Source organism: Pseudocercospora fijiensis, assembly GCF_000340215.1.
Source record: "Pseudocercospora fijiensis CIRAD86 unplaced genomic scaffold MYCFIscaffold_1, whole genome shotgun sequence".
Taxonomy (NCBI): domain Eukaryota; kingdom Fungi; phylum Ascomycota; class Dothideomycetes; order Mycosphaerellales; family Mycosphaerellaceae; genus Pseudocercospora; species Pseudocercospora fijiensis.
The window spans coordinates 2,478,699-2,500,398 of NW_006921532.1; the positions used below are offsets into that span (position 1 = coordinate 2,478,699).

The 21,700-nt window shown below is 51.9% G+C and overlaps 9 protein-coding genes across 9 annotated transcripts; 3 read left to right on the forward strand and 6 right to left on the reverse strand.

Annotated features, from left to right (window-relative positions):
• Positions 1–161: 161 nt before the first annotated feature.
• Positions 162–1,832, forward strand: MYCFIDRAFT_75515 (uncharacterized protein; the record flags this gene model as incomplete). The annotated part of the gene is made up of 2 exons (XM_007922187.1): positions 162–827; positions 888–1,832. The coding sequence occupies 2 exons, from the start codon at positions 162–164 to the stop codon at positions 1,830–1,832; spliced, it is 1,611 nt and encodes a 536-aa protein (XP_007920378.1).
• A 261-nt stretch (positions 1,833–2,093) lies between these two features.
• MYCFIDRAFT_75516 (uncharacterized protein) lies at positions 2,094–2,558 on the reverse strand (the record flags this gene model as incomplete). Its single annotated transcript, XM_007922188.1, has 3 exons — positions 2,094–2,198; positions 2,291–2,415; positions 2,483–2,558. 3 exons carry the CDS (start codon positions 2,556–2,558, stop codon positions 2,094–2,096), a joined length of 306 nt encoding a protein of 101 aa, XP_007920379.1.
• A 301-nt stretch (positions 2,559–2,859) lies between these two features.
• Positions 2,860–8,469, forward strand: MYCFIDRAFT_28574 (uncharacterized protein; the record flags this gene model as incomplete). The annotated part of the gene is made up of 2 exons (XM_007921684.1): positions 2,860–6,007; positions 6,116–8,469. 2 exons carry the CDS (start codon positions 2,860–2,862, stop codon positions 8,467–8,469), a joined length of 5,502 nt encoding a protein of 1,833 aa, XP_007919875.1.
• Positions 8,470–9,380: 911 nt separating this feature from the next.
• Positions 9,381–10,788, reverse strand: MYCFIDRAFT_118258 (uncharacterized protein; the record flags this gene model as incomplete). Its single annotated transcript, XM_007922841.1, has 2 exons — positions 9,381–10,576; positions 10,629–10,788. Coding segments are annotated over 2 exons (1,356 nt in total), but the record flags the coding sequence as incomplete, so codon positions are not given.
• A 1,147-nt stretch (positions 10,789–11,935) lies between these two features.
• Positions 11,936–12,211, reverse strand: MYCFIDRAFT_9321 (glycosyltransferase family 57 protein; the record flags this gene model as incomplete). Its single annotated transcript, XM_007921450.1, has 1 exon — positions 11,936–12,211. A coding segment is annotated over one exon (276 nt), but the record flags the coding sequence as incomplete, so codon positions are not given.
• Positions 12,212–13,627: 1,416 nt separating this feature from the next.
• Positions 13,628–14,341, reverse strand: MYCFIDRAFT_14938 (glycosyltransferase family 15 protein; the record flags this gene model as incomplete). Its single annotated transcript, XM_007921462.1, has 1 exon — positions 13,628–14,341. A coding segment is annotated over one exon (714 nt), but the record flags the coding sequence as incomplete, so codon positions are not given.
• A 681-nt stretch (positions 14,342–15,022) lies between these two features.
• Positions 15,023–17,680, forward strand: MYCFIDRAFT_54813 (glycosyltransferase family 66 protein). Its single transcript, XM_007921914.1, has 4 exons — positions 15,023–15,264; positions 15,326–15,406; positions 15,462–17,126; positions 17,186–17,680. The coding sequence occupies exons 1-4, from the start codon at positions 15,090–15,092 to the stop codon at positions 17,554–17,556; spliced, it is 2,292 nt and encodes a 763-aa protein (XP_007920105.1). The 5' UTR covers positions 15,023–15,089; the 3' UTR covers positions 17,557–17,680.
• Positions 17,681–18,244: 564 nt separating this feature from the next.
• Positions 18,245–19,216, reverse strand: MYCFIDRAFT_54816 (uncharacterized protein; the record flags this gene model as incomplete). The annotated part of the gene is made up of 2 exons (XM_007921915.1): positions 18,245–19,013; positions 19,136–19,216. The coding sequence occupies 2 exons, from the start codon at positions 19,214–19,216 to the stop codon at positions 18,507–18,509; spliced, it is 588 nt and encodes a 195-aa protein (XP_007920106.1). The 3' UTR covers positions 18,245–18,506.
• A 227-nt stretch (positions 19,217–19,443) lies between these two features.
• On the reverse strand, positions 19,444–21,247 carry MYCFIDRAFT_148315 (uncharacterized protein). Its single transcript, XM_007922842.1, has 2 exons — positions 19,856–21,247; positions 19,444–19,804 (listed from the first exon to the last, which is right to left on the reverse strand). Exons 1-2 carry the CDS (start codon positions 21,194–21,196, stop codon positions 19,550–19,552), a joined length of 1,596 nt encoding a protein of 531 aa, XP_007921033.1. The 5' UTR covers positions 21,197–21,247; the 3' UTR covers positions 19,444–19,549.
• Between the last annotated feature and the right edge of the window lie 453 nt (positions 21,248–21,700).

Sequence of the window (21,700 nt, forward strand, 5' to 3'; positions counted from 1 at the left end):
ACTTTACAATACACCCACCGTTTGCCATATTTCCACCGCACCTCAACCCATTTCAACCTCGAACACCATCTGACATACCCACCCTAGCATCAGCACACATCACCTCTTATCATACTTCCAATTCAGGGGCGCCAGTCGCGATACCACCGCTCTGAATCAACATGGTCCACAGCGCGCTCAAGAGTTGCGTCATTGTCACAGTCGGCCTGCACGAGGACTGGAATAACCAGAAAGTCAAGGACTGGGTCAGCCAAGCCAGCGGCAAAGTCGAATCTCGCGTGACGGAGGCCACCACCCACCTAGTCGTCAGCAAGAAGGAGTGGGAGAAGAAGGGCGTCGTTGTTCAAGATGCCCTCAAGCGCAAGGATGACTCGCTTCAAGAGATTGAGATCGTCTCGTACGACTGGCTCGCTGACAGCTTGCATGCAAAGTCGAAGAAACGCGAAAAGGGATATCGATTTGTTCTTGCCCGCAGCAAAGGCAAGGGAGGCGATGAGCCACGCTCAAATTCCGGTCTTATGAAGCAGCTCTTCGATGACCACACTCTGGGTCCGACGCCTGCTGAAAAGGGACTTATCGAGAAGCGGGCTGTAGAGAACGCAGAGCTTGCGAGGAAGCGTGACGAAGCCAAGATGAAGGATTTCGAACAGAGCCGAATGACAGTTTCGGAATATGCTGCAATATTCAAAAGGGGGGCCCAGAAAGCAAGGACCCATCTTCTTAATGAAAACCACCACATCTACCAAGACTGCACTGGCTTCTGCTACGATGTCACCCTTACCAAGGTCGACGCCAAGCACAACACTAATGAGCGTTATTCGCTGGTGGTACGTCGAATCGGCTTCCACCTTCCAAATATTGGCTAACACTAATCACTCCAGCTCCAGATCTTCGAATCCAACAATGTGCCGAACACCTACGCTCTCTGCGCCTCTTTCTCGGGCACGCGCCTGCAGCAAACCAACCACACCATTGTCGCCATCGGATCGCCATGGCCAACTGTGTATCGCGCCTTCACACAGGCGTTCTTCGAGAAGACCGGCGTTAAGTGGACCGACCGCGTTATAGCCGCGACGGAGCGCCAGCAGAACGAGAGAAAGAGACGCATAAGGGGCTATGCCGCCGAGATGGTGGGTGGACCACAAGCTGCGAAGCGCGTCGAGGACTTTGACCAGACCAAATTCCAGTACACTCCGCCAGCATACGGACCAAAAGGTGAGGGTGCGGAGATGCCTAAGGCTAAGGATGCCCCAGTCGACCTCACTGGCGAGGACGATGACAGTGGCACGAGATCGGCTAGTCCAGCACACAAGCCGGAATTCGGTCCGGAGGAGGTCGAGAAGTTCAAGCAAGCCGTTATGGATGGAGAAATTGACCCTTACGAGGCTCCATTCAGCTTCGGAAAGGATGGCTTCGTTGCAGCTGAAGACGATACTACGGCTGCTGCCACTATCGGCGACGATCTCGATTTGGAACTGCCAGACATTCCGGCCGACTTCGACTTCGATGCCTTCGAGATGCAACATGATACGGAAGCAGCAGGGCTTGATCAGCATGATACAGAAACCGCAGCCACTAGCAGCGAATTTATATCCCGCCAAGAGCGCTCTCGGGCTTCTCAGAGTCTAGGCAAGCGGAGGGACTTCCCGACCGCCAGCACCGCAGATGAGTCGGAGAAGCAAGAGCCGGCCGAGAAGAAGCAGAAGACGGGGCTGGAGGAGGACCTGCCGGACAAGGGCCCAGAGACCCAGTTCCGCAAGGCAGTTGATGCGATGGCGGCTGAGCAGGAGGCGCTCCATGAGGCGGAGGGTGACGATGATGCCAGTGGCTAGGGCATGATACTAGTCTAGCATTGAGACAGCGGAATGGCTGTGAGTTGAGATGAGCGAGATGAGATGTGAGAGAAAGGCCTGGGTCCTCAGCTAGGATAGGATCTGCTCCCGTCAGTAAGCATAGTCTGCGCGGGTCACGACAGTACCGTGCCAAGCTATCATATTCGAGTTCTGGAGAGCGAACTTATGAATCTCCCTCACTTGGTATGTGCAAACCTCCATTTCATCTCATGCGTTATGTGCAATGCGCTCGCTTTGGGTCTAATTGCTCCTCGCTCCTCCCTTCTCGGCTCTCAACTTCTCCATCTTCTTTACTCTCAGCTTGAACTCCTCGTACTGGCACTTTTCGTAACCGTGTCGCTCGTCCTGCGGAAATCATTGCATCAGCACCTTGCGTCAAGCGTTCATGATTCCAATTCCCCCTCTGGCCTTGTACTCCCATCCGTGCTTGAACTTACCATACACCTCCACGGTAAGTAGTAGTTATCAAACCGGCACTTATTCAATGGGATCAAAAGATGCGCGCAAGAATCTCTGTATGCGAGTGGGAGCTTCGCGTCGGACATTTCTTTTCTGGTTGCTTCTGTATTCAACGCGCGCATTCTCAGCAATGCGACCCATGCCATGCCATTGGTAAGGGTGGAACGTACGTGTGCCATGGCCTCCGAGACCAACTGCCTCCTTGACGGACTCGGCCGTATCTTTTATGCTCTCCGTGACCGTCATTTTGTATCTGCGTGTGTTGTGAATGAGCGTGGGAGTGAAGGTGTTGTTGCTGGTGAAGTGGTGAAGTGGTGGTGGTGGTTCGGCTTGATCCGAGAGCGAGAGCGAGAACTTCGCGTGTGAAGTCGCGTTTCTTGCCGGAAACATTAAAAGAGCTAGTCCAACATCGACAACTTCGACCTAGACGCCCAAGATCCGAGATGGACGGTCGCTTGGTACATACACTCGACTTCATACGATAGAGTCGTTCCGATAGTTCTATCTCTTGCAAGAGCGACCCGATCTGCTCTGGCGCAAAGCAAGCATGGCGAACGGAACAGGATCAGAATCCAGCTACTTCCCAGCCCTCGACAAGTGCCTCGCCGGCGAGGTCCCTCTCATATCATGGCGCACAGCATATCGCGCCGTATGCGACGAAGAAAGCGCAGTAGACAGCAGCCAACTCGAGAACTTCTTCAACGACAACGAGACTATCAATTTTCTAAGCACTGCACTCGATCCCTTTCCAGAGCCGAATGCTAGGACAGCAAGCGAGCTAGATACCAAGACTGCGCCGATCAACGTCTCTCAGACTCAGAATGGCGACTATAATCTGGAGCAAATCAAGGCGGATGCAAAGTGGCTGTCGAAAGAGATGAAGATTGAGGAGCTGGCTGCTTTGCGTGTCGCTATCATTGAGTGGCAGGAACGACCAGCCGATCAGTTGCTGAATACTGCATTCAATGGGACGAGTGGACTTTCTGGGTCGCTGGAGCTGGCCAACTCAGCTTTGGGCAGAAGTGTGGTTGATTCTGCTATGCCTCTGGCAGCCGCAGCACACCCGCCTCTCAAATTTGACGACGAGAAAGTGCGGAGAGAGAGACTGCTGAATGTCCACTTGAGCGAGCTGAACCATCTGCGCAAGATTAGCGCTGATCTCGTGAGTCGATCTGCGCTTTCGAAGACGAGTTTGCAGGGAGAGAATGTCGGAGCATTCAGGCAGCCCGAAAGGCCTTCTTGGATTGACAATGCTGCAGCAAAGGTCGCTGAGAGCATGTGCCCGGGCAAGAACAGGACAGTCAGCGAGGCTTTTATTGGACGATGTATTGCGAGACTAGACAAGATTTTGGATCAGACGGAGATCCATACATCCTGGCCGAAGATCTTTGCGGATGATGAGAAGGCTCCAAGCTATATTGATTCGCTATACGGGGAGCTAGTATGTGCGCTCAGACTGCTGCTGGCTGCATTGTACTCCTTCGATGGCATTCCGAGCGGCATGAGTGTGCGAGCATGGTTCAGCTTAATGCAGAAGCATGAATATCTACGAGCAGGCAAGCCGATGCTTGTCAATGTGGACGTCTCGATCTTGCAGCTCCTCATCTCGATCATCTCGGTGGATATCTTGAAGGTTCAGCTAGCAGTTGGCGAGATCATGAATGCTGCCGGCGTGGAATCTGCGACACTGAGAGGCAGTCACTACGTCAACGATGAGCGTTGTCTTTCGGAAATCAACATCGATCTGCACAAGGCGGCAGTCAACCAAGTCAGCATCGCGGCGCCTGCAGTGCTTGCTTGGAGTATCATCACTTCAGTAATCCGCGACATTGCACAAATACACCAGGATCTACGAGAGTCGCGAGAGGATGGCGAAAATTTTGCCCTGGCACGTCGTTCCTCAATAAGACGAGCCTCTAGAGATGGTTCCTCGGAGTTTGAGAAGCTCTATCTCCTCTTGTCCAGCCAGACCGAGCTGGAGGACTATCGAGAAGATCCGCCACGACATTTTCTTGGAGACGCGGTGGATGGTATGCGTGTTTTCAGCCTGATACGAGTACTAAGTGACACAGTCGGAGCTGTGTACAGCTCGGTGAGCGAGTCTGATACGGCCTTCATTTGCAAGGAAACTTTACTTGATTTAACAAGAGACGGAATTCCTTTCGTACAATACGATGCCGAGATCATGGAGGCAATATTGTCGTTTGTCACACCCTCTTCCCAGTCGCCACCTTCGAAACAGCAGGCGGCAGTGCTGGCTGAGAAGCTTTTGCTTGACGAAGACCAGCTTCGGCCCAACATTCTCGAGGAAGCGCTGAGACGATATCCTTATGAGCTCAGCCCAATGCTCAGATTGTGCACAGCTCTTGCTGGTGCTGAAAGCAGACATCACCCAAGCCAAGGTGTTCCCATCGTCGCAGAGCAATTGCAGCGCCTGCATTTCTTCACACAGGAGACTCCCACCCGTTTCCACGACTATGAGCTCGAAAACGAAGATGATGGCATGAATTCTATGAAACTCACCGAAGCACTACCAGTGTTAATATCACACTCTTCGGCGGCATCTCATGGACAACAACGACAATTGACGGCCGGCGGTAGTGCTGATATGCCTGTTGAATGGAGCATCCCGGCTGATACACCTGGTACTATCACTCGCGAGGAGCGGCCTCTTGTGCTCACCTTTAGGTACGAGCACTCTGCCTTGGAATACTTGAGTGTCCTGCTATCCACGTTCGTTGCGAGCAGTGAACTCTCGCCTCTGACTCAGAACGCCATACTGGATTGTTTTACCGCTGCCGACATAATCTCACTCTTTACGGCACTGCTTTCGGCCACGCTGGAACCAAAACCGGATGCAGAAGATGCCAGGAGGTTGCTCGAGAGCATGGGAGCGGCCCTTCGACAGAGTCAGGATATCGTCTCAATCATCGCCGATATTTTTGAATCAGAGCTTCTGTCCCATCTCGACCAGGTAGCACAAGAAGGTTCACTGGAACTGGTGACAGCTTGCGCAGAGTTCTGGATTGTGCTTGCGAAGTTTTCCCCAGAAAGAGTATGGGCAGTGCTTGCTAAGAGCAGTCTGCTGGGCATTATCGACGGTGCGACATCTCTCGCATCTATTGTCGGTGGGTCCGAGGTTGCGCTTGGCCAATACCACTTCCTGAAGGCATGTGTCGAGCTCCATGCCCTGCTCCTGGACGACGCCATTTCTGGGCTCTTGAAGCGAAAATTGAAGCCTCAAACCAATTCCCGCATGCAAGATGAAGAGGCTACTGAGACCACTCCAGAGCGAACAATGAGTGCGGTGCTCAATGCATATCAGAGAATACTGCTGGATGCGTTCCAAAACTTCCCAGACTGGAAATTCGTGAATGCTGAGGAGCGGTGCACTATCACAGTTTGCATTCTCAAGTCGTTTACGAAACTTTTAAAGAGCACATACGGCATCGATGTGGCCAAAGAGCCATCGAAGCGACTCACATATGTTCTTGCTCCCGCAGCAAGCTCTCTGCTTAGCACTTGCTGTCCAAGCGCTGATAGCAGTCCGCTGATCAACACTTTTAGCAAGACGCTTTTTGAGGCATTGCCTGTTGCGGGAGATGGTCTACCTGTGCTCGGACGGAGGCTTCTGATCGAGCAAACCTGCTCGCTATTCGATTTCTTGACCGTGCTGCTACGCACTGCTCAGAGTGGTGTCGACCTGCTTGCTGTCAGAAAAGCAAAGTTCAACAGCTCTATCATGCAAGACGAGGTGTTGGAAGAAGACGATGAGTTGAAGGCCGAAATGAGACGCCAAATAGGTAACCAACGAGCCTCAATGCTGGCAAACGGCGTACTTAAGAGTATGCCCACTCTGGCATCTCTTTTCGCAAGCGATCATGCCTTCAAGAGCGGACTTTTTGAGCTCCTGTCCAATCTCGTCAAGTCAGTCAGTGCAGCTAGCCATGACCCTCCGTCAATCCTCGCACAGCTGGACCCAACCGCGGCTAAAGCTTTCCTCCAGGTAGTGACCCAACTTGACCGGCCACTCTGTAATCTGCAGGTCGAGCGCAAAGTCTGGGACTTCTTGTCGGTGGTCATGGATAGCAAGCAGCAGTGGTTTGCAATCTACCTTCTCACCGGCAACTTGCCCAAAAGCCGCTCTCATCGCCGCAACTCGGATCCAATCAAGGGCAAACCTATTCTCAGGTATGTGCTGGATCAGGTTGCTTCGATATCGACTCTGTCACCAGAGCGTGCTGTAGGCATGCTTCAATTCCTGGCTGTTGCACAACGGATGTGGGTTTGGGCTACAAATGAGTTGCGATCGCACCCGGACTTCTTGAAGAATACTCTGGCGTGGCTCGAGAATCTGCAAGAACCACCAAAGAAGCCCAGTGCTGCCATCATGGTCATCAGTGCCCGAGAATGTGAGATGGCCTCTTACTTGTGCGAGATTCTGGCGATCAACCTGCACACCAGCCTCGAGATCGGTGACAAGACTGTTCTGAAGGCTCTCGTGCCCAAGCTAGGCTACCTCAGGAAGCATGGAGCTGGCGTGACTGCCTTCAATATAGATCTGCATCATGGTCTAGCCAGCAGTCTGAACAAGGTCTTCAGAGAAGCCGAGCTGGAAGATTTCAAGCGCACTTCAGTCAATCCTGCGCCGCTCGGGGAAGACTACTTCTACGACAAGGATATTGCTGCGTCAGTCTTCCAGCACTACAAGTCATGGCATGGAATTGGCGGCAAGACCGATCAAGGATATGCGAGCGAGTTCTCCCGCGCGAATGCAAATATCAGCTTCCTTCACGCGCAGACTGCGTTGCTAAAGAGCTGGAAAACGCTAGCTACTACACTATGCGAATGTAGTGACGACAATACGACGCTTCAGGTTGAGCTTGCGAAGACTGCAGAGAACTGTCTTCTCTTCAACGCGCAATATGACACGAGGCAGCCAGGCGTCGCGGATGTACTGCAGATGCGATTAGATCTCGCATTCGTGCTCGTCTCGAAATTGGTCTCGCTCAAGCTTCAGGACGATACCATGAAGGCCCTTTTGCCAGCTGCGTGGGATCTAGTCTCGCGCTCGCCGGTAGACTATGATGTCGCTTCTGCGCCAGAAGACGTGCGATATTATAGGCAACTCCTGCAGACGTTGTACCTCACCGTGCAGCCACACAACTACATCAAGTCGAAGAACGAGATGCAATATCTGCCTCCTGCCACAGCATCATGTCTCGTAAGCATCGTCAACAAGACAATCGCTCCAGGCTTCAGAGCTCTCTGCGGCAATCTTCACAACGACATCACCCTCGCCCTTCCCGCCGACTTCGCCCTTCTCACAGCTCTCCTGCGTGCAATAGTTGCAGTTCCTGGAATCAGCTCAGTCCAAACGATGCTCTCAGATATCATCGCCGACTCCTCCCTCATTCGCGGCGCCTTGAGCCTCTACAGCTGGGCGGATCAGCTATCCGAAGCCACGACATCCTCCTCCGATCCCATATACGGCGAGATTGCAGTCATGTTCCTCCTCGCTCTTTCCACGGTTCGCCCAATCGCTGAGCAAATGGCTCTTCAAGGCGTTCTCACCCACCTAGCTTCCGGAAATTTATCGAATTACTTCCGCAAGCCTGGCGGGAAAGGACCTTTTGATGAGCCTCAGCGCATGTTCGTGATCTGGACCGAAGGCTTCTTGCCTCTTTGTCTCAACCTCCTCGATGCCGTCGGACCACCAATTGCCGCCGAAGTCTCCGTCTTCCTCAACTCCTTCCCAGAACAATTGCGGAGAGCAGAAGTGTCTCTCCAAAACGAAACTCCTTCGACTCGAAACCCAAGAGCTGGTGCCGTCACTCTCGGCCTCATCGCCGAAGCTCACAGCCTAGCCATGATATCTTTGATCTTGAAGTCGGATGTCGCGCGAGGTGCAGCCGAGGGCATCGATGCTAATGCCGTGCCCGAGTTAGACTATGCTGTGGAGGTTGTAATGGGGCTCGTGGAAGCTTTGAGTCGGAGCAAGAGGAGTCTGAATGATCGCATTACGGCTGTGAGTCCTTTGGAGGAGAGGTGGATGAAGACGGATGTGACTGGCGCCAGTGACAATTTGCTTGTGCAAAAGGTGCTTGGAGAGGTTGGGAGCTTTTTGGAATGTTTCGCGGGAGAGGGAGATGCATGAAGGAGAAGGGATCGCATTTTTGTTTTTGAAAGCGAGGCGTTGGATGATGTGTTAAAGGCAGAGATCTCGCATGGTCTGCAGAGATGGAAACGAAACAAGATGTGAAATTTTACTTCACGTCCTGATAATCTATGGTACCATTGACTTTTCACCATCTTTCGAACACGATATTGACGTTTGCGTAGCAGTTAATTCTAGTAGTTTTGTGGAGAGTGAGTCTCTGAGACGTGCAGGAATTTGAGAGGATAGCCTGATGAAGGAGGAAGATCGCAGCCATCGGGATTGGCGAAGACCATGTTGGCATCGGAACACCAGTTGCCAGAGTAGATCCAGGCATCGGTTTCGGTGGTGCCGTCAGAGAGGCTAGAGAATATTGGTAGCAGTGTCTCATGTAATGGTCAGGTATCTTGGGGAAGCGCGAATCATGGCATTGGTCAGGTTGGAGAAGCCTAGCGGTAGAATTGCAAAGTAGGCAAGAAGGCAGGCCGTCGTGGTTTTTACTGGGAGGCGGAGATGTGGACAGGATGGGAAGAGATGCGCTTCTGAGAAGGAGCGGAGGTGGTCACTGAATAATAACGGTGTCGTTCTGTTTTGACCAGGTGCCCTGCAATAGCTTAGTACTACTAGGATCAGCCCGGGAGAAGTTCACTGTCTTTTCACAATAATGCACGTGTGATGAATGCCTCTTTCCAGTCGTTTTCCAATTCCGACTGAGCCAGTAGACAGTGAACAGCGGCATATGCAAATGTGTTTGTCATGGAATATTTCAGCTCGTCTGTAGTTATGATGAGTAAATGTAATGCAGGTCATTATTAGGCAGATGAAATTTGATGCTGATGATGAGATGCCAATATTATTATTGCCAATGCTGACACCAATAATGCTGACGCGACAAGCGTAGCATTTTACTTTTTCATGAGCTTCGGAAGTAGCTCGACCTCCGTGAAATTCCAGATTGGATACGATGCTGCCTTGACCATCGAGAATCCGTTCCAATACGTATTACGATGTCCCTGCAATGCTAGCCACTTTTTATAGAACCCGTCTGCCACATCCTGACTGGAGACTGTCAGATGGAACGGATTGTGCGAATTGCATTTCACGACTTTCGTGGGCGTGCTGGGGTCCGGCAAGCCCAGGCCTTTGCGAAGCCTGGCTATTGTTGCAATGATCTGCTCTTTGACTTGCTCGATAGTGAATGGTGTAATGCTGCCGAAATAGACTTGAAACGTGCCAGGAATGCTGGCAGTGCCCTGTAGAGTGTAGACAGACGGAAGCGCTGCAAGCCCAAACGGCGCCATTGGATCGACGTTATTGAAAGTTCCATTGGCCGGTAGTCCAGTGTTCGTGACAATGGCATTCCAGTAGTAACTGTTGTTGAATCGAGCGTAGAGCGCGTGCTCCTCCTGATCGAGATCAAGGAATCCTAGGTTCTCGAGCTTAGGAGGTATAGTCATGACCAATTTTGATCCTCTGATGAGCTTCGATCCCGAAGGAGTTGTCACGAACACTTCGACACGACCCTGTGTTCGCACGATCTTCTCCACACGTGTATCCAGAAAGACGTTGTTTCCAAGTTCGTCCCGTACCTTATCATACAGCGCCTGGGTGTTACCTGTAGGGCTGACGAGGAATGGAGCATCGAGAAGAGCCCGAGCTTGGTGGACATCGAATGACTTGAAGATGTATATTGCTGGCAAAGCCAAAATATTGCCCTGTCCTTGACCAAAGTTGGCCGCAAATTGTGCTACAAGTGGCAAATTGTGCTTCTGGACGTATTCTCCAAAAGGCCGGAGCAGCTCTTCGGGCACTGGATATGGAGGGTCGAAAGTCGAAATCAGGCCAGGATATTTTTGAAGTGCGGCAATCCAGGCTGTAAGATTGCCGACAACAGCCTTTGGATCCAGCTGAGTTGCTGCTGCTGGAAGGACGGTGCCGGATTGAAAGTCAGCAGCTCTAGCACCAGTTCCAACCTGTCCTGGTAGGCTGATGAGCGGCTGGCCGTAATGACTCCAGAAGTTCGTCACGACCGAGATGTTCGCCCAGACAACAACACCATAGTCAGTTGTCGCGCCGGTGGCTGGGTCTTTGTAGGTATTGACATGACCTGAGGTCGAAAATCAGCTTGAGAACAAGGGATCTGGGCGGCGCTCTCATACCTCCAAGCCGACCGTGCTTCTCAATCAAGGCCACCGAAGTTCCCTTCTGAAATAGCCTTGCCGCGGTGTATGCACCACTCCCGCCGCCGCCGATGACTATCACATCTCGCTCTATCGTCTCCACGCCTATAGCCTGGCCCAAAACCAAGAGCGAGGACAGACACAGCGAGGTTTTACGAGCGAGGCTGCCAAACATGTCGACGTTCAATCAGGCTCCAATCGCCGGTACAAGATTGCATCGGGACGCGGACGCGGGCGAGCCTGAATATATGTCCACTCATACGGCCACAGCCACAAATTGCAATGTCCCTGATGATCGGCAATTTCTTTCGGTGACTTCGCCTTGTGTGGGTGTCATCTCAATGATCTCATGCATTACATTCCAGCATGGGTGGACTATAATTAGCAGAGACGATTAATCTTATTGTCTCGCATGGCCCTGTGAAGCTTAAGGTGGCTCGGAAAGCATGTCCACAGACTACAGAGCAGGCACTGCTCCGGCTCTTCACCCTACGGCGGCGTAACCATCGCTCGAGACATCGAGGGCTCGGGATGGCGCCAAGAGGCAGTGAATGCAGCAAGAAAGTAGACATGCGTGCAAGCTTGTGCCTGGAAGTTGTAGAACCAGTGTCGTATGAGATGTAAGGGTACGCTAATAATAAATCCCTTGGGCAATAATGAACGAGGCCAGCAGACATGCTTGTAGTGACCGGAGTCACCGGACGCTCTGAGCCTAGTCGAACGTAAGCACGTGTTCGTGGACGGTGCGATTCTGATGACCAGCGTCCGCCGCCCGAGCGGTAGACGATAACTTGATACAGGCACATTCTGCTTCTCCTGTTAGATAAAACAGCAGTCGCAGGGCACGGAGGCTCTTCCGTAGGGTATTATAGTACCGCCGAAGATTTGAAAGAGGGTGTCTTCTATCTGGCAGATACACTTCTACATGCGTCGAACCAAAAACACCGAGTCGCTTGTGAACGTAGCAAGAGCAGAATGCCGTGCACCCGCCAATCATGTTTGCCACGATCCACAGATCCGGCCTGTTCGTGGGAGCTGGGATGAACGCTTGCACGACGTGCCATATCGCAATCGCCGCGTAGGCCGAAAGATGGATGTGCTTTGACAAACGCAATGGACCACCCTGCTCGGGCGACTTCTGGTAGATCGTGAAGCTGAATGGAGGCAGATCCATCGCGTATAGCCATGCTCCCAACAAAGGCAGATAAGCCACTTGTAGGTCGTCATCGGAATGAGTGGCAGCAGCACATTCTTTGATAAGAGCATAACAAGAAGCCCCACGCGCAGGTGTACAGCTCAAACCAGCTCGCATTGACCATAGTCCCCATTGTCCCCAAAATCCAACTATGATATGCGCTCAACGGCGGATAGTCGAGCCGCCACCATTCGCGATCATGGAAATACCAATGAGATGCCGGTAATCGAATGGTGATTTCCATCCAGTGTCTCTGAGCTTCAAAGTCTCCATACATTGGTGCTTTCCCTTGACCAGAATGACCCAGGCATGCGGCAAATATTCGAAGCAAGAAGCCCACTGCGAACAACTTGCTGATTGAGCGCCATCGGCTTGCAAATGGAGGGTTTGGTGCAGTAATCGCCCGTTGTGAGTACGTTGCTCTTCTCCTCGTGTTGGGTGTATGCGGTCTGGCGGATCGATCATGAGCTCCGGCTTGGCCCATCTTGATATCAGTGGTCGAGCTGAAGACTGTAGAAGCTGTTCTGCACTGCGACAACGTGGGCGATGGCCTTCAAGACCAAGTCAAGTGCTTGCTGTGCTCTACCACGTGCAATTCTGCTGCGACAGGTGGAGGGCTGGGAGGCTGAACGCCATCTTGGCAAATGCGCCATACATTATACTTTTTGGCATTTCGAAAGGAAGCACTGCAGACGCCACAGCCGCGAAAGAGCTCTGACACCCAATGAAGGGCAGAAGTGTAGAGAAACGCATGATGGAGGACAGAAGGTGACCTATGGAGGAAGAAGAGGAGTGACAGGATGGTAAGTTACCTTGGAAGAGAAGAATATGTCTCACTTATGAGGACACGTTCCCACACTCCGGCCTTCTTCGAGTGGCTCGATGGCCAAGAAGGAGATGCAGGATCTGACCAAGTTAGTCGATGCTGAGACGCCTACTGCACCAAAGGCCTCGTCTACGCCATCTGGGTCCTACTGAGGACGAGCATCACTGAAAAGACCAGCCATGCTGGTATGAAATTGGTCCGCTTCAAACGCCATGTTGGACATTGCTTGCCTCCATTTGCTCTTCTGGGCTGGTATATGTCGGACTGGCCGACATGAGAATCCATGCAAAGTCAGCCATTGCCAGCAGAGCAGTACGTCCAACATCCTGAATCGTAACCGTGATACTTCACAGCATTGTATCATTCGTCAGATCTTGAATAACGAGTATGCATATTGAGCCCAAGAAACCAGATATGTTCCAGAAGCATGCCTCTTTTGCCCAGCTCAGCTGATCGTGCACGCATATGCTGTCGGTCGTCAGAATATGGTATGGAGACAGGCCGGAAAGTTGATTTTATGCATGTCGAGCTGTCAACCCCAGATGCTGGATCTGACACTAATGCAGGTACGCCACAGCCGCGTCTAAGGACTTGTCGACTCGGGCAACCTTAGAATTGTCGAAGCGGAGGAGGGCGACCCACTTCCACGTGCGCTGTGACAGCGTTTATATTCCTTCCCGTCTACCGCTTTCGCTATCGATGTGTGCGGGTGGTGTGGTGTGATCTTTTTGGCTTCCAGAGAACCACGTGCTGCGATCTCAGACTTGTGGCTGAGCAGCAGTGTCGTAGTGCCCATGCAGCTTCTTACCCGCTTCCACCTCACACCCGGAGTCGGTCGTGGACCATAGAAGGACGGTTTCGGCTGTAAACTTTGGCAAAACAACGAAGCCAGGCCTTGGACACAACACTTGAGGCTGCTGAATTCTCTGGGCTCTCAAGAGTTCGAAAACTTGCTCTAGTCTCGCCACCATCCTCGGATAAAAATCCCATATGATTATCTTTCACGATGTGTTGGGGATATGCTTTCATGAAGTCTTTGACGTGGCCCCACAGACTTGGTACAGTCTTTTTCAGCTCGTTTATCGAAATCACAAATCCGTATTTCTTTCCATTCTCCGCCATTAAGCGGAAAGGGTCGTAGTCGATGTCGCAGAAAAGCTGTATAGACGGCTCAACTCTCCAATACCATTCATACTCCAGAACGAGTGGATGCTGGTAAAAGAAGCCCGATTGGTAGCGGCACATGTGCCTATATGAAGCTGAATCGCCATATGTGAGGTCTGCCATTTGTTTCCTTGCTTCTTGTGCTTTGGTCTGGTTGATGAAAGCTGGAAAGCCCCAGTGTTCCGAATGTATTCTGCCAAATTTTGCTCGGCCTGATGTAAATGCTGTCGCAATTGTTTTGAATTCTTCCGTGAACTCTTCGTCATTTAAGAAGACCCAGTCGTAGTTCCAATTGCGATTGAAACGATCTTCTACATCTCGAATGCTGTGCAGCATTCCAGAAAGCTCGCTATTCCGCACGAGCGAAACGAACGTGGCATTCATGCGCTCACGCCCAGAGCTAGATTGAAGGATGAATTGTTCTGTCGGCTTTGGCGATGTTGGTTCGTTTCGTGGAAGTTCGCTAAGCGAATCTTGCGTATCTTTCGCTCTTGCTGTCCATGTACTGACTATGACACTCGACTCGCGCGCACTTTCGTACGTCGATGACCACGCTAATGATATGTATGTCTGGAAAATGCAGAATGCTATAGTGAACAGCAGCAGGGCACGAAGCGCGGATCGTTGCGGGCAAATGTTCATGTTGGTTGTGGAGTTGTTGCAAGTCTTGGAAGAGTCGCCAAGTACAATAGCAGGACCAGACGTAGTCTGCCCGCAGCTCAGGATACCACTTTCGCTGCCATGCAAAAGAGTTTGGAGATTGTGTCTCGCGTCTCGACGGGATGTGATCTGAGCTCAAGCTCTCGGTCCAGATTCCATGGATGCATTATGAGGCTTGCCTCGCTAGGCAGTCATACCGTGGCCGAAGCCAGCTCGAGCTGTACCTTTCATCCTTTTGGCGAGAAATTATGACTGCAGAGTACGATGCGCGACGTCGAATTCGCTGTCGATACTGCATGAACATTGTCGAGATCATCGTGGGCTTTCATGTCCTGGCATCGATTCATTCGCCGGTCGCATGTTGTGCTTCCATCTGATTTTGCAGAAGAAGTGGACGGCCATGATATCCACGATGCTCTGGATGTTGTGCGCGAAGATATTCGACAAGAGTTTTCAGCTTGCCGCCAAGCATTCAGCCAGGTGTTGTCTCCCCGAGCCTCAAGGTTCGCAGCAGAAGCTGTCGTATGCATTGAATTCGCTAATGGCACATTAACAGCACAGTGAGCGCACACTCTTTTTCGACAATTCGCTCAACATGGCCGTCGCCGACTCTGCGTCGCCAGTCCCGGGCGCAGACTTCTTTTTCAAGGGCGAGTCTGGCCGCAACACCAGAGGCCTCCTTCGTCTCATCATCCTCTGCACCATTGCAGCAGCTGCCATCGCCGCGCGACTGTTCTCCGTCATCAGATTCGAATCCATCATTCACGAATGTCAGTCTCTCTTCGAGGGTGGAAGTGAGAGGACCAAGGCTGAAGCTGACACCTCGCGCAGTCGATCCATGGTTCAACTTTCGAGCAACGAAATACCTCATAGCCAATGGTTTCTATAAATTCTGGGATTGGTTTGACGACCGTAAGAGAGAAGGCATATCAGAAGACCGGACAACAGGCTGATTGAGATGATCCAGGAACATGGCACCCTCTTGGACGTGTCACAGGTGGCACGCTCTACCCAGGCCTCATGGTGACCTCCGGCGTCATTTACCATGTCCTTCGATTCCTTACCCTACCCGTCGATATCCGCAACATCTGTGTGCTTCTTGCACCAGCCTTCTCCGGCCTCACGGCCTTCGCCAGCTACCTTCTTACCGCCGAGATGAGTGACAGTCCATCTGCCGGTCTGCTCGCAGCCGCCTTCATGGCTATCGCGCCAGGATACATCAGCAGGAGTGTAGCTGGATCATATGATAACGAGGCCATCGCCATCTTCCTTCTCGTATTCACTTTCTATCTGTGGATCAAGGCAGTGAAGGTGGGAAGCATTATGTGGGGAGGTCTCTGCGCACTTTTCTACGGATACATGGTCAGCGCATGGGGAGGTTACGTCTTCATCACGAATCTGCTCCCACTGCATGCTTTCGTGCTGATCTGTATGGGCCGCTTCAGCCCTCGTCTGTACGTCAGCTACACCACCTGGTACGCCCTTGGAACCTTAGCCAGCATGCAGATTCCATTCGTCGGATTCTTGCCGGTGAGAAGCAGCGACCACATGGCAGCTCTAGGTGTCTTCGGCCTCGTCCAGCTGGTCGGCATTGCTGAGTGGATTCGACCTCAGCTGAAGTCTCAGCAATTCCAGACCCTGCTCCTGACCTCGGTCCTGGTCATCTTCCTGGTTGCTTTTGGTGGTCTTGTCCTACTCACTGTCTCTGGAGTCATCGCGCCGTGGAGTGGACGATTCTACTCACTTTGGGACACTGGATACGCCAAGATTCACATTCCAATCATTGCCTCCGTCTCTGAGCATCAACCCACTGCATGGCCAGCATTCTTCTTCGACCTGAACTTGTTGATCTGGCTTTTCCCCGCCGGCGTGTACATGTGCTTCCGTAACCTCAAGGACGAGCATGTATTCGTGGTCATCTACGCTGTGCTCGCCAGCTACTTCGCTGGAGTCATGGTACGTCTCATGTTGACCTTGACCCCAATTGTTTGCGTCGCTGCTGCAATGGCACTCAGCCAAATACTGGACAATTTCCTTGTAGCCAAGCAGCCAACCGAACCCTCCTCAGCTCAGTCGAATGGAAGCGCGAAGGGACCATCTGATTCCAAGGACAAACTCTCGTCTATCGTACCAGAGTCGCTTCGTTCCACGAAGTCGCCGCTCGTTGGAATCTACAGCTACCTTTCGAAATCGCTCATCACAGGTGCCATCACCTGCTACCTACTGCTATTCGTACTTCACTGCACATGGGTAACTTCGAACGCCTACTCCTCGCCATCAGTGGTGCTCGCCTCACGTTTGCCTGATGGCAGTCAACACATCATTGATGACTACCGCGAGGCATACTACTGGCTGCGACAAAACACCGAGCCGACCGCCAAGGTTATGAGTTGGTGGGATTACGGATACCAGATCGGTGGAATGGCAGACAGACCAACGCTTGTCGACAACAACACCTGGAACAACACTCACATTGCTACTGTCGGAAAAGCAATGTCGAGTCGGGAGGAAGTTTCGTACCCGATCATGAAGCAGCATGAAGTTGACTATGTCCTTGTTGTCTTTGGTGGTCTCCTTGGCTACTCCGGTGATGACATGAACAAGTTTCTGTGGATGGTCAGAATTGCTGAAGGTAATTAGCAACCAAGTTTTAGAATGCATTGCGAGCACCTCACTTACAACACCTTGCAGGTATCTGGCCAGACGAAGTCAAAGAGCGCGACTTCTTCACAGCTCGCGGAGAGTACCGCGTGGATGATGAAGCCACTCCAACCATGCGCAACTCGCTCATGTACAAGATGAGCTACTACAACTACAACACTCTTTTCCCTGCCGGTCAGGCCACCGACCGAGTACGAAACTCGAAGCTACCAGCCGCTGGGCCAGAGCTTTCTACACTTGAGGAAGCATTTACCAGCGAGAACTGGATCATCAGAATTTACAAGGTGAAAGATTATGACAACCTTGGCCGTACGCACCAGGATGCGACGAGCTTTGAGAAGGGCAACAAACGAAAGAAGGCAGGCAAGCGTAGAGGAGCCCGCGTGCTTCGCGTTGACTAGATGTAAACCAGAAGCCGCCAGTATGTCTAAAAAACAACAGCTCAACAAAAGTTGGGGCTCCTTCGGGCTTATTGTAGTATAACTAGACTAATTCACGGCCTTGTAAGAAGGGTCCTTCCGAAAGACAGGCACTTCAGAAGTGCGAGCAGAGACCACAGTAGCCCTGGTATTTCACATCTCAGTCAAAAGGTACAAGGATGAAGACGGAAAAACAGGAGGCCATGACGATCATTTCAGTCCAATCGGCGGCAGCTCACGTGTAGTAAGTAGGTGAATGCATCTCCCGCAAGACGCCTTCCCTCCCTCCAGCACGATGGTGACTCTGATCCCAGCTCACAAACAACGCGGTGATTCAACGACCGCATCTAAATACCCTCCAATGCAACCATCTATAATTGAAAAGTCGCGTCGCTGCTGGCGGAAGAGAAGTTGACCGTACGAACAGCACAAATTCAGGGATACTCGATACGACAACAAGCGGAGCCGCAGAGAGCTTCTGAGCTTGGGGAGGAATGGTGTGAGATTTAAGCTTCCTGGGCGAGATCACTGTGGGCATCCATCATCGTCGTCAACGACAGGTTTGAGTGATTCTCTAGATGCCCGAGCATCAGTTCTGGATGAAGGAGAAGGACTAAATGAAGCAGGTAATGATCTATGTTGCAAAAGATCCTTGAGCGTTAGAGACGATGAAAACACGAACCAGAGGCCGCTTGTTGTCAGTAACTCGCCCACACTGCTTTAGTCTCGCCGGATACTTCAACTTGTGCGTCTTGATAATCCTCGTTCTCGTATCCGGCCGTAGCTACGACGAAACTGTCTTCAACCCTCTGTCGCTACTTCGTTCTTCTCGCCATTACCCCTTCAGCGCCATCGCTCAACACCCACCTCACCACACCCTGATACTGACATGTCCGCCCTCATCCCGAGAATCTACAACCAACCTCCCACCATTACGCCCCCTCACCCTTCTTCTTCTTCTTATCCTCAATCAACTCAATATTCTCCTCAGGAATCTGATCCTCATAATGCTCCACCAACCAATCAAAAACATCATCACTGACATCCCCTTGCACAGTAATTTCCTCCCCGCCAGCAGCAGTCTTCGTCACAGAACTCCCCGTCGCGAACTTCTTTCCAAACTCTTTCGCAAGTTTCTTCAGATCCAATCCAAACTGCTCCAGCCCGGACACCTCGGTGACAAATTTCCGCTTGTTACGTTCGACGCGTTTGATATAGATTTTCGAAGTCGCGCGTTTCTCTGCGTCTCGGGCTTCGGCTGCTTCTGCTTTTGCTGCTTTCTTCTGGGCGTCCTTTTCGGCGCGTTTTTGCGCGTCGACGCTCAGAGTGGAGAGATTGGCGGATAGGGCTTCTTCGGAGTAGAGTTTGGCGTGGAGGTCTGCGTGGTTCTTTTGGAGCCATTCTTCGCATTTTTTGGTTGTGCCGCCATATTCACAGTACTGGAAAAAACCATTAGTAGGATGAAGACAGCTGCGTAGGTTGAAATGCGTGTTTGGCTGGGAGGCAACATGCGGAAAGGAGAAGTATGTGACGGTAGCGTGCGGGCAGGCGCCATACCTACTTCTGGAGGAAGAGTGCAGATTCCACAGTATACTACTGATCGCGGGGGCTTGTTACCTTCAGCGGTCGCCGTGTCTGCCATGATTGGGAATTGTTGGCAATGGGAAAGTGATGTAGCTTCAAACGTTGATGGAAGTCGAACGACCCCTCCAAGCGGGGCAAGAGTGCCAGGCTTGGCGTGGAGATGGAAATACAGCCACGCCCTTTTCACAGACATCTCTTGCAGGCCTCCTGAGGCCGGATGAGCACGTCTAGTACGGTGGAAATCAAAATTTTGACACTCGATGGCACAAAGGTTACGGATGATCTGGGACAGAGGTCGAATGACTCTGGCGAGAGGGATATTCGCTATTTGTGGTATCTTGAAACGCTTACATTATCAGGCCTCTGATCAAGCCTCAACCTCATGAGTATGCTATGCCGCCGTCTGTACCTCCTCATTAGCAGTGTCTTGACTTGGTCTTGGGAACTCGTCACTGTCGCAAGCTGTGGTGCCAGAAATGGTCTGCTCATCGGTGTCAGTGTCCAAGCGAGAGTTGTTTGCCTCGTGCCGTAATGCTGCTTCCGAAGATCTGGGGTCTGGGTCCGCTACAACGCCAGCAGGCATCAGAGGAGGGCCATCTTCATCACTATCAAGCTGGAGCAGATAAGTCTCCCAGAGTTCAATGAGCTGTGTAAGGGTCAGAAAATTATCGAGAAAGTCGTGATAGACAGAGCGTACCTCTTTTTGCGCTTCGACAGCACTCTCCAAGAAAGTCTCCACGCCGCTCTTGAAGTCTTCAACCTTCTCACGTTCGAATCGGTCAAGCTCGGTCCGCATCAACCTTCCCATGTCCTCGAACAGCAGACGGCTAGCGTGCACTCTCCTTTCAGCATCAGCAAGATCCGCTTGCATTTGTCCAATTCTATCTTGTTGTGTGCGACCTGCGCGAAGGAGCTTCTCCTGCTGCTTCTTAATTTCCTGAAGCTTAGATTCCGCTGAGTGCCATGAGTGGTATGCCTTTTGTCGCTGTTCGAAAGCCTTCTTCACGGATCCGATCAGGCGGATGTATTCGTCAATCACAATGCCTAGCGTTAGGATATCCTGCATCGCTTGTCGCTGGTAAAGCTCCTGGACACGTAATTGCAGATCTCCTAGGGCATCGAGAGGTCCAGAAAGGCTTGGTGAAAGTTCCACGGCTGCAAGATTATGAAGAGAAGCGCTGAACTCTGCACATGACTCTGCCAGTCCTTTCCGCTGAGCCACGACAGTATCAGTACTCTTTTGCAAAGCCTTCAACTGGGTCTCCAGAGCATCCAAGTATATTCGGCGATCGTGAAACCAGTCATCATGCTCCACAAACTTGCCTCCAGAGCTACCACCAAGACCTATACTTGACATGATGCCTTTCGACTCGCTGCCGCCCAGCAGAGGATCCTTCCCTGAGTGCTTGATGGCCACATTAAATGATTCGCTTTCCAAGAAAGTCTTGAGATCGCCATCCATCTGAAGGACTGGGTGTGCAGCAATCTTGTTGACCATACGCTCGAGTGCCATTCGTCTTGATTCGATGAAGTTCGTATCAAATCTGCCGACAGCTTGCTTCTCTGGTGGTGGAGGCACAACCACGCCTGGATTTGTGTCGTGCAAGCGCTCGTACAACCACAAAAAGTCCCGATATCTCCTCGTCACTGTCATCGTGGGGTTCATGAATGCTTTGGAGGTCGTCCTGGTGATGACGCTGTACACAGTGTGGCTACTCGCAGCATTGCCGACCGTGTGTGGGTCCCCCACTGTGATAGAGAATGTCGGCTTGGCTGCCTGTTCGACGGGCTGCGAAGGCTGTGTCGGTCTTGCGCGTCCATCGAAAGAAGTCGGCTGGACCGGAGGCGGTATTCGTGGGCCACCATTGAGCGAGGAGTCGTCGATTACATCCGCGCTCCAACTTGAAACAGCTGAGGCAGCAGTGGACGGCGTGGAATTGATGGGCTGTCTTGTCCTTGAAGCTGGCTCTTTCACCGGAGGTGTTGGGGCACTTGGCTCTTCTGATGGTTCTATGCCCAGAGGACCCAATGGGCCCATAGAATCATCGAGGCTTTCGAGAGTGGTGGATTGTGTGAGATTGACATGGCCGCGGCCTCTACGGGTCTTGCTAGGTGCTGGTCTGACGCCGGCTGCGATATTAGGAGTTGACTTGGAGAGGTTCGCGGGAGCTGGCGATTCTGCTGGAAGCTTGTGAGCGAGTGAATATCGTCCATGTGTTCTGCGACTTACGAGTTGGTGATGATGGAGCCTCTTCAGCTTGCTTGGCTAGGTTGTGGTTGGAGTGTGACCGCGAAGGCACATCTAGATACCATATTAGTCTATTTGCCAAACACTCTGCAATACCTGTCTCGTAACTAACCGTCCCAAGGCGAACCCCCTTCATCCATTGCCGCGATGTGCCACGGATCTGAAGGAGTACTCTCGAATGCCATCTTGCGTCCAAGGTTTGACGTACTGCTCGCGGCGTCGCTTCGGAATGAGCCGAATTATGCAGGCAGTTCGATTTCTCCACTCGTTTCCCTCATTCGCCTTTGCGCGGCT

Bases quoted from the DNA above. Each gene is read 5' to 3' on its own strand.
- MYCFIDRAFT_54813 (XM_007921914.1), top strand. From the start codon at position 15,090: ATGGCCGTCGCCGACTCTGCGTCGCCAGTCCCGGGCGCAGACTTCTTT. The intron at 15,265-15,325 runs GTCAGTCTCTCT...CACCTCGCGCAG, and splicing joins CGAATCCATCATTCACGAAT to TCGATCCATGGTTCAACTTT. The intron at 15,407-15,461 runs GTAAGAGAGAAG...GAGATGATCCAG, and splicing joins CTGGGATTGGTTTGACGACC to GAACATGGCACCCTCTTGGA.
- MYCFIDRAFT_148315 (XM_007922842.1), bottom strand. From the start codon at position 21,196: ATGGGCCCATTGGGTCCTCTGGGCATAGAACCATCAGAAGAGCCAAGT. The intron at 19,805-19,855 runs GTACGCTCTGTC...ACCCTTACACAG, and splicing joins CTGTCGAAGCGCAAAAAGAG to CTCATTGAACTCTGGGAGAC.